This window comes from Mustelus asterias, chromosome 13 (assembly GCF_964213995.1).
Source record: "Mustelus asterias chromosome 13, sMusAst1.hap1.1, whole genome shotgun sequence".
Lineage (NCBI taxonomy): Eukaryota > Metazoa > Chordata > Chondrichthyes > Carcharhiniformes > Triakidae > Mustelus > Mustelus asterias.
In genome coordinates this window covers 10,115,389-10,130,448 of record NC_135813.1, presented here as the reverse complement: position 1 = coordinate 10,130,448, position 15,060 = coordinate 10,115,389, and the positions used below count along the sequence as shown (strand labels likewise).

Genomic DNA, 15,060 nt, shown 5'->3' with positions numbered 1-15,060 from the left:
GGCCTATGGTCATCCGGGGCTAAGGCCACCTTACCTTTCGCTTGCCTAGAGACCATTTAGTCTCAGTTTTTTCACCAACTCTCTGTCACCAGTAACAGAGCTGTAAGATGGCAGATGTCAGTAGATTTATTTACATTTTAAGCCGGAAAGTCTAGCGTTACCTCACATAATTCCAGGAGTCATAACTCATGATCCCTATTCTTAGCCAGCCTGTCAACAGCCTGCTCCTGGTGGGAATATGAGACCGGTTCGCCTCCGAGCTCTCACCTCGAATACGGACGGAGGAGGTGGATTTTTCTTATTAGAAGACTTAGATGTCTCGGACCTCTATCAGGTAACTTCTCCAATATATTCTTTATATCTTTAAAGTATCCGTTACCCAGGAGGAGGTCTTGTGGCACAGCTAGTGGTCGCATCCAAACCTCTGGGTTCAGGACCTGATGGCCAGGGAAGCCCCGTGCCCAAACAGATTTGATTACCAATCCGTAAATCCTTCCAACTTGTCTGCCGGCAGGAGGTAAGAGCGGGAGAGTTTCCTGGTCAACCACACTGCAGAAGTCAGCACAAAACCACCACAGTGCTCTGCCAAGCACAGTCATGGACCAATCCAATGGAAGTCCGTGGTCGCCAATGCCCTCGTAGAACACAGGGCCTGAAGGAGGAGGAGGCCTCATCACTCAAAGGTGCCATTTAGCAACAACTGAAACGTCCAAACCCAGAAAGCAGCCAGGTTATGCCTATTACGGAGTGGACGGAGGTTGTCGCAAGTAGCACGCCGAAGACATGAGTCTTAGGACTTGTTACATAGAAACATAGAAACTAGAAGCAGGAGTAGGCCATTCGGCCCTTCGAGCCTGCTCTTGAGGCCATTCATCTTGATCATGGCTGATCATTATAGAATCCCTACAGTGCAGAAGGAGGCCATTCAGCCCATTGAGTCTGCTTCCACCACAGTCCCACCTAGGCCCTATTTCCGTAATATTTACCCTGCTAATCCCCTGACACTAAGGGTCAATTTAGCATGTCCAATCCACCTAACCCGCACATCTTTGGACCGTGGGAGGAAACCGGAGCACACGGAGGAAACCCATGCAGACATGGGGAGAACATGCAGACTCCACACTGACAGTGGAATCGAACCCGGGTCCCTGGCGCTGTGAGGCAGCAGTGCTAACCACTGTACCGAATTCAATATCCTGATCCCCCCTTCCTCCCATATCCCTTGGTCCCTTTAGCTCCAAGAGCTATAGTTCTTTTAGGTTCAAAGAGAAAGTGGAATGTTAAGAACTTGTGTTTATATATTAGATATCTCCACGTAGAGGAATAAAGAGAGTGAATCCTGCATTGAACTGGTGCAGTGTGGCAACAGGCCATTAATCCCATTGGTCTATGTCCGTGTTTTATGCTCCTCCCAGCTTGCTTCATCTAAATCCACCAGCATATCCTTCTAGTCCTTTCCCCTCGTATGTTTACCTATTATCTGTTAAGGTAGAAGCGATGACGGAAGGTTAGATTAAAAAGCTGGGCTTTATGGATATTTGAGAGGGTATAGAAGGATACAAGGGGAAGAGGTCTGAGTGGTCGGGCAGGGGGAAGGGGGGCCCTGTGGGCAGGGTTGAGGCACTGGAAAACTACGGCTCCACTGGACGAGGGGAGGGAGAGAGTCTGAGGACAAAAGTTATTCATTCCAAGCTGCTTCTCCTACAATTTCCAGCTTTTTATTATGTCTATTTGTATTTTCCTCATGCTCAGCCCCCCATCCAACTGCTCTCTTTATACCCTGGGGAGGCGATGGCCTACTGGTATAATCACTAGACTATTAATCCAGAAACTCAGCTAATGTTCTGGGGATCTGGGTTCGAATCCCGCCATGGTAGGTTCGTGAAATTTGAATTCAATAAAAAATATCTGGAATCAAGAATCTACTGATGACCACGAAACTATTGTCGTAAAAACCCATCTGGTTCACTAATGTCCTTTAGGGAAGGAAATAGAACATAGAACATTACAGCGCAGAACAGGCCCTTCGGCCCACGATGTTGCACCGACCAGTTAAAAAAAAAAAAAACTGTGACCCTCCAACCTAAACCAATTTCTTTTCGTCCATGAACCTATCTACGGATCTCTTAAACGCCCCCAAACTAGGCGCATTTACTACTGATGCTGGCAGGGCATTCCAATCCCTCACCACCCTCTGGGTAAAGAACCTACCCCTGACATCGGTTCTATAACTACCCCCCCTCAATTTAAAGCCATGCCCCCTCGTGCTGGATTTCTCCATCAGAGGAAAAAGGCTATCACTATCCACCCTATCTAAACCTCTAATCATCTTATATGTTTCAATAAGATCCCCTCTTAGCCGCCGCCTTTCCAGCGAAAACAATCCCAAATCCCTCAGCCTCTCCTCATAGGATCTCCCCTCCATACCAGGCAACATCCTGGTAAACCTCCTCTGCACCCTCTCCAAAGCCTCCACATCCTTCCTGTAATGTGGGGACCAGAACTGCACACAGTACTCCAAGTGCGGCCGCACCAGAGTTGTGTACAGTTGCAACATAACGCTACGACTCCTAAATTCAATCCCCCTACCAATAAACGCCAAGACACCATATGCCTTCTTAACAACCTTATCTACTTGATTCCCAACTTTCAGGGATCTATGCACACATACACCTAGATCCCTCTGCTCCTCCACACTATTCAAAGTCCTCCCGTTAGCCCTATACTCAACACATCTGTTATTCCTACCAAAGTGAATTACCTCACACTTCTCCGCATTAAACTCCATCCGCCACCTCTCGGCCCAACTTTGCAACCTGTCTAAGTCTTCCTGCAAACTACGACACCCTTCCTCACTGTCTACCACACCACCGACTTTGGTGTCATCAGCAAATTTGCTAATCCACCCAACTATACCCTCATCCAGATCATTAATAAATATTACAAACAGCAGTGGCCCCAAAACAGATCCCTGAGGTACACCACTTGTAACCGCACTCCATGATGAATATTTACTATCAACCACCACCCTCTGTTTCCTATCCGCTAGCCAATTCCTGATCCAATTTCCTAGATCACCCCCAATCCCATACATCTGCATTTTCTGCAGAAGCCTACCATGGTGAACCTTATCAAACGCCTTACTAAAATCCATATATACCACGTCCACTGCCTTGCCCCCATCCACCTCCTTGGTCACTTTCTCAAAAAACTCAATAAGGTTAGTAAGGCACGACCTACCTGCCACAAAACCATGCTGACTATCACCTATCAATTCATTACTCTCCAAATAACTATAAATCCTATCCCTTATAATTTTTTCCAACATCTTGCCGACAACAGAAGTGAGACTCACCGGTCTATAATTCCCGGGGAAGTCTCTGTTCCCCTTCTTAAATCTACTGTCCTTACCCGGTCTGGCCTACATGTGACTCCAGAGCCACAGCAATGTGGTTGACTCTCAACTGCCCTCCAAGGGCAACTAAGGACGGGCAATAAATGCTGGCCAGCCAGCGACGCCCATGTTCCACAAATGAATTTTTAAAAACCTCATATCTTCCCCCTCTATTTATACCCTCTTATTCCCCCTCTCTTTTTGCCCTCTTACTTTCCCTCTATTTTTACTCTCTTATTCCCCTCTATTTATATCCTCTCATTCCCCCTGTATTTATACCCTCCTATGTTACACATATTTAACCATTGCCATGTCTATGTAACCATGCCAATCTCACGCAAAGTGCTGTTGTTATTGCAGTTGGAGAATGAGACGCTTCGCAAGTGGAACTCATGCAGTGAGCAGGACAGTGATAGGTGCCTCCCTGTCATTCAAAGCAAGAGGGTGTCTGTCCATCCAGCGAAGAACCTCAGCCTCCGGCAACCTTCTGTACATCTTACCGGAATGACCCACAACTGCCCTTCATCCAGCCACTTACACAGGACATTAGGACTTTCAAGCAAGGCACCTGACATAAAGATGGAGAGGACGGGAAAGTCGTCTTTGATGGAACAAAACCGCTTCCAAAACAGAAAGGTAGCGGCCATGAGAATCGTGCTTCACTCTTTTGTATAAGTAACTGTACTTGGGGAGCTGACGCTGTGGTCTGTCTGTGAGAAGTGGGAGGTGGATTTGAGACCAGGGAGAGATCAGCCATGATCTGATTGAATAGCGGAGCAGGCTTGAAGGGCTGAATTTGCCTATTCTTGTTCATAATTCCTATGTTCCTTTGTTCCTATATGATTAACAAAAACAACTTGTATTTATCAAGCACCTTTAAAATATGGTGGCCCAGTGGTTAGCACTGCTGCCTCACAGCGCCAGGGACCCAGGTCCGATTCCCGGCTTGGGTCACTGTCTGTGCGGAGTTTGCATGTTCTCCCCGTGTCTGCCTGGGTTTCCTCCGGGTGCTCCGCTTTCCTCCCACAGTCCGAAAGACGTGTTGGTTAGGTGCATTGGCCATGGTAAATTCTCCCTCAGTGCACCCTAACAGGCGCTGGAGTGTGGCAACTAGGGGATTTTCACAGTAACTTCATTGCAGTGTTAATGTAAGCCTACTTGTGAAACAAATTAATAAACTTTAAAAACTAAAATGACCCGAGGAGTTTCCTGGAAATGATTATCAGACAAAAGTTGACACTGAGCCTCTAAGTTAGATATTAGGACAGGCGAACAAACACTTGGTTGAAGAAGCAGGTTTGAAGGAGTAGAGATGAGTGGAAAAGTTTAGGAGGGAATTCCAGAACTTAGGGCTTCAGCAGCTGAAGGTATAACCACCAATGATAGAGTGACTAAGTTTAGGGATAAAGAGCTATTCATTTCTGTAATAATTCTTTTAAGTATTTATTAGTGTCACAAGTAGGCTTACATTAACACTGCAATGAAGTTACTGTGAAAATCCCCTAGTCGCCACACTCCGGTGTCTGTTCGGGTACACTGAGGGAGAATTTAGCATGGCCAATGCACCTAACCTGCACGTCTTTCGGACTGTGGAAGGAAACCGGAGCACCCGGAGTAAACCCACGCAGACACGGGGAGAACATGCAAACTCCACACAGACAGTGACCCAAGCCAGGAATCGAACCCGGGTCCCTGGCGCTGCGAGGCAGCAGTGCTAACCATTGTGCCACCGTGCCGTCCAAACCTTTTATCAAACATCAACATCTACAGAAAGATCTGCTGGAGAATTCTTCAGGAGCATATCCGTGATGTTGTCCTTCAACAAATAGGTGACTTTTCCCCATTCTCTGAGCAGAGTTAAGCCATAGTTTATGTCCAATGTTCTTCTGTGACTTTTAGAAGGATACAGTACTTAGACTTTACTGTTCCTTTGCTATTTATTTTACCAACTGAACATATAGAAATGTTGCACTGAAGTAATAATCCTATGTTTATAGCACGCAGCAACACAGTCAGAGATATACAGCAAATATTCGGGCTCCAAACTTCAGTTGATGAAATCCTTTAACAAGGGACCCGGGTTCAATTCCCGGCCTTGGGTCACTGTCTGTGCGGAGTTTGCACGTCCTCCCCGTGTCTGCGTGGGTTTCCTCAGGGTGCTCCGGTTTCCTTCCACAGCCCAAAGATGTGCAAATTAGGTGGATTGACCATGCTAAATTGTCCCTTAGTTTTCCAAGATGTGTAAGCTAGGGGGCTTAGTGGGGTAAGTATGTGGTGTTACGGGGATAGGGTCTGGGTAACGATGCTCTGTTGGAGAGCCGGTGCATGCTTGATGGGCCGAATGGCCTCCTTCTGCACTGTAGCGATTCTGTGAACCAGTACTGTCTCCTTCTGTACCAATCTTTCCCCTTCATTCACTGAAGGTGTTGACGCTTGTTGCGGTATAGTTCCATGGCAACTATCTGCCCTCCTGTGTTCCTCCTAAGTAGATATTCTCGGTACATGAGCCTAACTCAGGCATTGGGGCCAATTTTCCCATTCTGCCTGCCACGGGAATCGTAGTGGGCAAGGGGCAGATTATGGAAAGGTCCGTTGACCTTGGACAGTATTTTCCAGTTTCAGGGAGAGTGCGGCCGGAAAATCCCGCCCATTGTCAATTCTGAAATTCACATTGCATCAGGAAAGTAGATTCAATATACTTAGACTTCAGCAAAGCCAGGATAAAATACCACACAGGAAATTACTTCAGTGTTTGGGTTAAGTAGTCCAATATAGTGCTTTAACTTTAAAAATGTCTATGTCCATTCACTTGATGGAGAGATTGACTAGGTTAGGATCGTTTTCGCTGGAGTTCAGACGAATGAAGGGGGGAATCTCATGGAGACTTATAAAACTCTAACAGGACTAGGCAAGATAGATGCAGAGAGGATGTTCCCCATGGTGGGGGAATCCAGAACCAGGGGTCACAGTCTGAGGATTCGGGGTAGACCATTTAGGACGGAGATGAGGAGACATTTCTTCACCCAAAGAGTGGTGAGCCTGTGGAATTCATTACCACAGGAAGTAGTTGATGCCAAAACATTGAATGTATTCAAGAGGGGGCTGGATATAGCACTTGGGGCAAACGGGAGCAAAGGTTATGGGGAGAAAGCAGGATTAGGCTATTGAGTTGGACGATCAGCTATGATCATGATGAATGGCGGAGCAGGCTCGAAGGGCCGAATGGCCTCCTCCTGCTCCTATCTTCCATGTTTCTATGTTTCTATATGAGAAAGAGGATGGGCACTATCTGAATTCTCCCTTCCTTGGCCCAGAACGATGAGAACAGTTGTGAGATCTTTGCCAGCACCTGGAAGACAGTCCCATGGTCTGACTGGTCCAGCTTGGCATTAGACAGTGCATTGATTCACTGAGATACTGCTACTGAACTACTGTCATTCTGTTTAAATGTCAAAACTGAATAAATCTAAAGATGATTTCTTTAGATACAGGTATCCTGTCCTCCACAAGACTGCCAGAAGGTTCTACGGCCAGCCAAGCATTCCAATGTCCATATCACAATGCTGTACCTTGGGAGGGAATTGAAGATTCCTGCTCGGAATACCGAACCTCGAGATGAACTGAAGGTGTACCAACAAATCTGTGGAGCAGAAACTATTTGTGTATACAAAGGACATCTTACTCGGAGAGGTAGGGTTACAAGTGGTATGCTGTGTCTTCATCATTTTATGCGTGGCAGGGTGAGAGGATGTTTCGCCCTCCTGAGAGAGTCTAGAACCAGAGGGCATAGACTCAGATTAAAGGGGACGCCACTTTAAGACTGCGATGAGGAGGAAATTCTTCCCTCAGAAGGTTGTGAGTCTTTGGAACCCCTTGATGCAGAGAGCTGTGGGGCCAGAGTCCGTTGACGGGATTTTCCAGCCTTGCTCACCCCGAAACCGGAAAATCCCACCCGGACCTTTCCATGATCTGCCCCTCGCCCGCTCCGATTCCCGTGGCAGCAGGATGGTAAAATTCACCCCCTTATGTATATTTAAGACTGAGATATATAGATTTGTGATCAGTAAGGGAAGCAAGGATTACGGGGAAAGGGCAGGAAAATGGACATGAGGAATGTCGGATCAGCAAAGATCCTATCAGAAATGTAGAAATATAGAAACTAGAAGCAGGAGGAGGCCATTCAGCCCTTCGAGCCTGCTCCGCCATTCATCTTGATCATGACTGATCATCGAATGGAATAATCTGACCCCCTCTTCTCCCCATATCCCTTGATCCCTTTAGCCCCAAGAGCTATATCTATTTTCTTCTTGAAATCACATAATGTTTTGGCCTCAACTACTTTCTGTGGTAGTGACTTCCACACATTCACCGCCCTCTGGGTGAAGAAATTTCTCCACGTCTCAGTTCTAAACAGTTTATCCCTTATCCTCAAACAATGTCCCCTAGTTCTGGACTCCCCCACCATTGGGAACATTCTTTCTGAATCTACCCTGTCTAACCCTGTTAGAATTTTATAATTTTCCATGAGATCACCTCTCGCTCTTCTAAACTCCAGTGAATATAATCCTAACCGATTTAATCTCCTCATATGACAGACCTGCCATCCCAGGAATCAGCCTGGTAAACCTTCACTGCACTCCCTCTACAGCAAGGACATCCTTCCTCAGATAAGGACACCAAAACTGCCCACAAACCCCAGGTGTGGCCTCACCAATGCCACATACAATTGCAGCAAAACATCCCTATCCCTATACTCAAATCCTCTCGCTATGAAGGCCAACATACCATTTGCCTTCTTTACTGCCTGCTGTACCTGCGCGCTCACTTTCAGCGACTGATGCACGAGGACACCAAGGTCTTGTTGAGTATCCACCTCTGTCAATTTATACCCATCCAAGTAATAATCTGCCTGCCTATTATTACTGGCAGAACAGGCTCGAGGGGCCGAATGGCCTACTCCTGTTCCTATTTCTTATGGTCTTATGGTCACTGGCTGTAGTCAGAACCTTGTCTTGTCTTAGTGTGGAAAGCTGAAGTCCATTAACTAGCAATTCTGTTGAAGTGGTTCTGTGTAAACCTTGGCAAGAAAGATGGCATACACAAAGAAGGGCTACTTGGGAAGGATGTGGGAGGGCTGGATGAATTCAATTGTGTCCTCACCAACCAGCTACACAAATGCATTTGATAGTAGATACCATTGAACACCCCCCTCCCCCCTCAAATTTGACTAAACAGAGTCAGTTGGAGTTACCAGCGATGGATTGACACATATCTGCTCTCCTGTGTCCCAGAACAATTCCAGTTTGCCTCAAGGCGCCATTTTGGATTTCCATTCAGTGCTACAATCTACGTCAATGGAATGGTGGCTGCCCGCATCAGCTGGTGCTGTGAACACAAGTACCCATCTGGCTTTCAACAGGGAAAGTTAAGCTGCTTCCGTGTAATCCGTGTTAGAGGAGGAACCCCCTGTTACAGGTAGGAGCATCCAAACATCCGGCAGAGAGTGAGGCCGTTCAACCCATTGCTCCTGTGCTGGTTTGTTGAAGGATTTTAGCCCAATTAGTCCTATTTCCCCTTCTCTCCCCAAAGCTTTGCCAAGTCAAAACTTATTGCATCACATTGAAATGTCGCCATAGTCCCAGATGACCATAGGCTGCTCTCTCTCTCCCCTTTGACTGGTGGTGATTTAACCCGAGGATCACCACATCTCAGGCAAGGGGCAAGGTTGAGAAGGCAGGGCCTTCATGTATAACCTCAGCCGGTACGGGAATTGAACCCATGCTGTTGGCATCGCTCTGCATCTTGAACCAACTGTCTTGCCAATTGAGCTAACCAGCATCACATTACATAAGATATACAGCACAGGAACAGGCCCTTCAGCCCATCCAGACCGTGTTGGCAGTTATGTTCCAATCAAGCCTCCTTCACTTTTTCCTCTTCTAATTCTAGTGGCATAATCTAATCTTCTCTTCCCTCCTCTGTCATATTCTTATCTTGCAAGCCCCGTCCCCCCTTAATTTGACCTATACTGTTGACTTCAACACATCTAGTCTAATTGGGGCGGCACGGTGGCACAGTGGTTCGCACTGCTGCCTCACAGCACCAGGGACCCGGGTTCAATTCCAGCCTCGGGTCACTGCCTGTGTGGAGTTTGCACATTCTCCCCATGTCTGCGTGGGTTTCCTCCGGGTGCTCCGGTTTCCTCCCATAGTTCAAAGATGTGCTGGTTAGGTTGATTGGCCATGATAAATTGACCCTAGTCTCAGGGGGATTAGCGGGGTAAATATGTGGGGTTACGGGAATAGAGCCTGGGTGGGATAGTGGTCGGTACAGACTCAACGGGCTGAATGGCCTCCTTCTGCACTGTAGGGATTCTATGATTCTAATTTCCTTTTGAAAATTGTGATTATATCTGCTTCCAGCGCCCTTTCAGACAGCACATTGAAAATTGTTAGAATTCTACCGGGTTGTGTTATAATAGGGTGTTATATTGGGGGCTGCAATTTTGCTGAAATTCCTGTTGCGGCTTCAAATGCAAACTGAATCCTTGCTCACAGTTTTTTCAAGGAATATTCACCCTTGCCCTTAACTGTAAGACTAAAGCACTAATGTGGATTCTCTGACCCGCGCTCCCTTCAAGACAGATTCCCTGCTGGCGTTGAGGAATCGATGTATAAAAGCTACAAATCTGTCTTTGGTTTGATTTGATTTATTATTGTCACATGTAATGGGATACAGTGAAAAGTATTGTTTCTTGCGCGCTATGCAGACAAAGCAGACTGTTCATAGAGAAGGAAAGGAGAGAGTGCCGAATGTAGTGTTACAGTCATAGCTAGGGTGTAGAAAAAGATCAACTTAATATAAGCTAGGTCCATTCAAAAGTTCTGTTGTCAGCAGGGAAGAAGCTGTTCTTGAGTCAGCTGTTATGTGTCCTCAGACTTTTGTATCTTTTGCCCAACGGAAGAAGGTGGAAGAGAGAATGGCCGGGGAGCGTGGGGTCCTTAATTATACTGGCTGCTTTTCTGAGGCAGTGGGAAGTGTAGACAGAGTCAGTGGGTGTGAGGCTGGTTTGCGTGATGGACTGGGCTTCGTTCATGACCTTTTGTAGTTTCTTGCGGTCTTGGACAGAGCAGAGCACACATTTGTCTTCATTTGGTGAACAAAAAAATTGCAAAATGCTCCTTTTTTTCTCTAAGTACCTCTGGAGTCAGGATTCTTCTAAACATTATGCATAGTGATACTGTAACTTTTTTAAAGATCCTGTTTACAATTTTACTGGACAAAGATCTCCATAAATGTATTTACATCATAGTTCCGTGTCACCATAGCGACCAAAGAAAATGTCACCTCTGTGTGTTAAACAGGTGTTTGATGGCTCCTCACTACCGACAATACAGGAGGAACCAAACGCCAGAGGAAGCGTGCCCTGGAATAAAAGGAGATTTAACCTTTGAAGATGATGGATCAGAAAATGGTAAGGTGCTCATTATTTCTTAACCTCACTATTGGATGGTGTCATACCTGGCACAAAGGAAGATGGCTGTGGCGGTTGGAGGTCAGTCATCTCAGCTCCAGGACATCTCCGCAGGAGTTTCTCAGGGTTAGTGTCCGAGGCCCAACCATCTTCAGCTGCTTCATCAATGACTATCCCTCCATCATAAGGTCAGGAGTGGGGATGTTCACTGATGATTGCACAATGTTCAGCACCATTCGCGACTCCTCAGATATTGAAGCAGTCCATGTCCAAATGCAGCAAGACCTGGACAATATCCAGCTGTGTGACTGGTAAGTGGCAAGTAACATTCATGCCACACAAGTGCCAGGCAATGACCATCTCCAACAAGAGAGAATCTAACCATTGACATTCAACCGCATGGGCAGTAAAGCTCAACTCAGGGCCAAGGTTGGGGGTCCCAGAATCGCCATTTCAGGGAGAGGGGTCGGGAGGGTTCACTTACGCTTACCCTCCCTTCACGTGGGGGCACCAAGGGGTTGTGAAGGCATTATGCGGGCAGCGCTTCCCACATCCTCCTTCCTGGGTTCCTGTCCATATCGCAACTGAGGGAGTGCCATGCCCCAATGGGGGCTGGCAAGAGGGTGGGAGGGACAGAGCACTGCAATGAACGATGAGACCGGTGGCTTCCCCCAGGCTTGGTGGCACGAACAGACAGGGTGGAGGCTCTGTGGGTGAACAAAGTGAAATCTACTGCCAAACACTCAGAACAAACCGGTGACCTTACTACAATAATGCCTATATTCACCTGTGCCCACTCAGTGCCTACGGATTCTTAATCTTCCTCACCCTCCCATTGTGGTGATGTGTCCCCCCAGGATTCACAGCTGGGGTTGAGGCGGCCTGCTGACTTCCATGCCCTTCAGCCTGAGAGGACTTTGGTTGCCATCCCATGCAGTCGTTGTGGAATAAGTGCTGGGAGCTGTTTATATGGAGCTCCCCAGTGTTTGTAACAGTTAAACCATTGGGGGAAAAGGGGGAACAGAGGGAATGTGCCACTGGAGCGGTGCGATACTCATGGGAGATAGAAATCAATACTAATGAGCCATAAGATTCGCCCCGAAACACACCTTGTTCCGTGCCGGACCCAACACTCGGCCATTTTCTGGTAAGATTTCGCCTGACGAGCGATAATCAGTCAGATCAATACACACTTTGGGCGGAATTTTCCCGTCCCGCCCACCACGGGAATCGTCGTGGGCAGGGGGAAGACCATGCAACGGTTGACCTCGGGTGGGATTTCCTGGTCTTGGGGCGAGCGCGTCCGGAAAACCCCGCCCTTCGTTCAAAAGAAAATTGTCCACTTTTTCTCTGCAGGGATCACGCCAAAGTCAGGGCACAGTTCATTCAGGAGTGAGAGAGGTGGCAAGATAACCGTGAGTGATGGAACTCCTAGCCACTCTGATCCTGAAATGCTTAAATCAAAGCAAACTCCAGCCTGTTCAGGAAAGGGCAGAAGCAACCAGAAGTCACTGTATGATGGAATGCAGCAGAAGATAAAACTGAACGGTGGATGGATGTGGAGCGAAGTTTCAAAGGTGAACAACACGATGCCAAGTCCAGGTTCTGATGGTGGTGATTGGATGGGTGAGGAGGAGAGGTCGGTGAGAAAGATATTGAAGAAAAAGCTGTGTCCGAGATTAAAGAGGGTCGATAGCGCTGAGGGCAGTAGCCAAACGTCAACTGGGAATGAAAATACTGCAAGGGGGCTACTGGAAGCACGGCATTGGAAGAGAGATTCTTTCCCAGCAGATAAGAGTAACTTTGATCAGGGAAGTGAGGACAGCAATGACTCTGGGAGAGGCAGGAGTGTGAGGAAGAAACGAAGAAAGAAGAGGATAAGGAGAAGGGCAGCAAGAAAGGATGCTGAGGGAAAGGATCGAAAGTTTGTTGATCGTGTGACTGAAGATGTTGGAAAGATGATACGGGAGAAAGAGCGAAGGCAGAAGGAACCAAATGACCTGGAAGATGGAGATGTGGTCTCTGTAACACGGAACGAAGCGGTGGGAGATGGTGAGTAATGCAAGTGTTACTTAATTTCACAGTAACTTCATTGCAGTGTTAATGTAAGCCTACTTGTGACACTAATAAATAAACTTTAAAAAACTTTAAAACTTTAATTTATCTATTGTGCACGCATCCATTGAAATCAGAGTGAAGAGCCGTTGACTCGGTGATGATGTACAGAAGGTGATAGCTGGATAGCTGGAGGTGATAACTGGAAACCCGTTTTGCTTCTCTCCCGATTTCTATTTTCACTGAAGTCCATGTTTACAACACTCAGGTTACACTTTATGATCGCGTTATTGCCGTCAATTATTTAACAGCTGATACCGGGCAAATATCATTGAATCATAGAATCCCTACAGTGTAGAAAGAGGCCATTCGGCCCATCGAGCCTGCACCAACAACAATCCCACTCAGGCCCTATCCCCGTAATCCCATGTATTCACCCTAGCTAGTCCCCCTGACACGAAGAGACAATTCAGCATAGCCAATTCCACCTAACCCGCACATCTTTGGACTGTGGGAGGAAACCGGAGCACCCGGAGGAAACCCACGCAGACACATGGAGAACGTGCAAACTCCACACAGACAGTGGCCCAAAGCTGGAATCGAACCCAGGTCCCTGGCCCTGTGGGGCAGCAGTGCTAACCACTGTCCCTCGTTCAACATTACTGAGGGAATTCCTGGCATTCCAAATACCTCCTTAACTGAGAGCAGAATGAGGTGTCAATTAAACCTTGGGTGGCATGGTGGCTGTGGTGAACCATCGTTGGTTCCCACTGGATAGTACTGGGCCAGGGCTGGCCAGCACTATGGGAATGTATATAGGTTACTGTGGGATTGTATAATGTTGTTGTTGGGCTAGGGTGGGATTGATACACCTGTGATTGTGACTGTTGTGGCACATCCCAGTCGGGCTCCGCCTCCTGGGAGAGGTATAAGACCCCCTGCTCGGATGGGACCCCTTCAGTCTGGGATAGTGTGTTAAAGTTCTGATAGCTCCATTGTTAGTTAATAAAAGCCTTCTTTTACCGAAGCTTTGAGCCTCGTGTCCAATTGATGCGCATCAGTGGCACAGCGGTTAACACTGCTGCCTCACAGTGCCAGGGACCTGGGTTCAATTCCAGGTTTGGGTCACTGTCTGTGCGGAGTTTGTTCTCCCTGTGTTTGCGTGGGTTTCCTCTGGGTGCTCCAGTTTCCTCCCATAGTCTGAAAGACATGTTGGTTAGGTGCATTTGCTGTGCTAAATTCTCCCTCAGTGTACCCAAACAGGCACCGGAGTGTGGCGACTAGGGGATTTTCACAGTAACTTTGTTGCAGTGTTAATGTAAGCTGACTTGTGACACTCATAAATAATTTTTTTTAAAACTTTAAACCAGGAACCCTCTGGTAACAAAGGCTAGGTGTTACACCTGGCAACGCATTTGCCCAGTATTGTTGTCATTGGGAGAGAAAGCTTCACCATTTTCATTTCAGTTATGGAGATACAAGGAAAGAGGTACAGTTTCTGCACCATCCCCCACTTGTGCCCCTCACTCTAACTCACACTTGTCTCCGCTGTAAAAACTCCAGTGTAACCATTACAAAGTTGGTGATTTTAAAATTATTCATGGGGAAACAAACTGTCGACATTATTGTCAGGTTGCCTGAGAAATGGAGCTGGAACCCTTGACAACCATCCCAACAGCCTTGAAGGAGCAATCAGGATTGTAGAAGATACAGGGAAGGTGTTCGGGAATGACATTCAGGTGCAGAATTCAACAATAAATAACAAAGAAACACCAATCAAAGATAGACTTGATGTTATGCAGCAAGTATCAATGGACAAAGAGTCTGCAGACCAGAGGCAAGAAGATGTTTCGAGCAGAGAACTCAAGAAAGAATGCAAAGAGGAGAACATTCAACGCAGCAACAGTGAAAATGCAGAGAGACTGAGCAAAAAGATTAATCAGCAACCAGAAACCCAGCTGGACAAAGACAAACAGTTCAGTAAAGACGGTGAGTAGGAATGGGATGGAGGTCCGACTGTTATCGTAAGGAATAAAATCTTTCAGCCACTCTTTCAGTGGCACGGTGGCACAGTGGGTAGCACTGCTGCCTCACAGCGCCAGGGACCCGGGTTCGATTCCTGGCTTGGGTCACTGTC

General features: G+C 47.1%; 1 protein-coding gene across 1 annotated transcript in view; it reads left to right on the top strand.

Moving 5' to 3' along the window:
* The first annotated feature begins 238 nt into the window (after positions 1 to 238).
* Positions 239 to 15,060, top strand: part of LOC144503048 (uncharacterized) — a 35,146-nt gene continuing 20,324 nt past the window's right edge. Inside the window, exons 1-7 of the mRNA XM_078227551.1 lie at positions 239 to 334; positions 3,755 to 4,030; positions 6,880 to 7,084; positions 8,686 to 8,869; positions 10,759 to 10,868; positions 12,225 to 12,920; positions 14,556 to 14,912. Of these exons, the coding sequence (XP_078083677.1) occupies positions 239 to 334; positions 3,755 to 4,030; positions 6,880 to 7,084; positions 8,686 to 8,869; positions 10,759 to 10,868; positions 12,225 to 12,920; positions 14,556 to 14,912 (1,924 nt within the window). The remainder of the gene's footprint in view (positions 335 to 3,754; positions 4,031 to 6,879; positions 7,085 to 8,685; positions 8,870 to 10,758; positions 10,869 to 12,224; positions 12,921 to 14,555; positions 14,913 to 15,060) is intronic.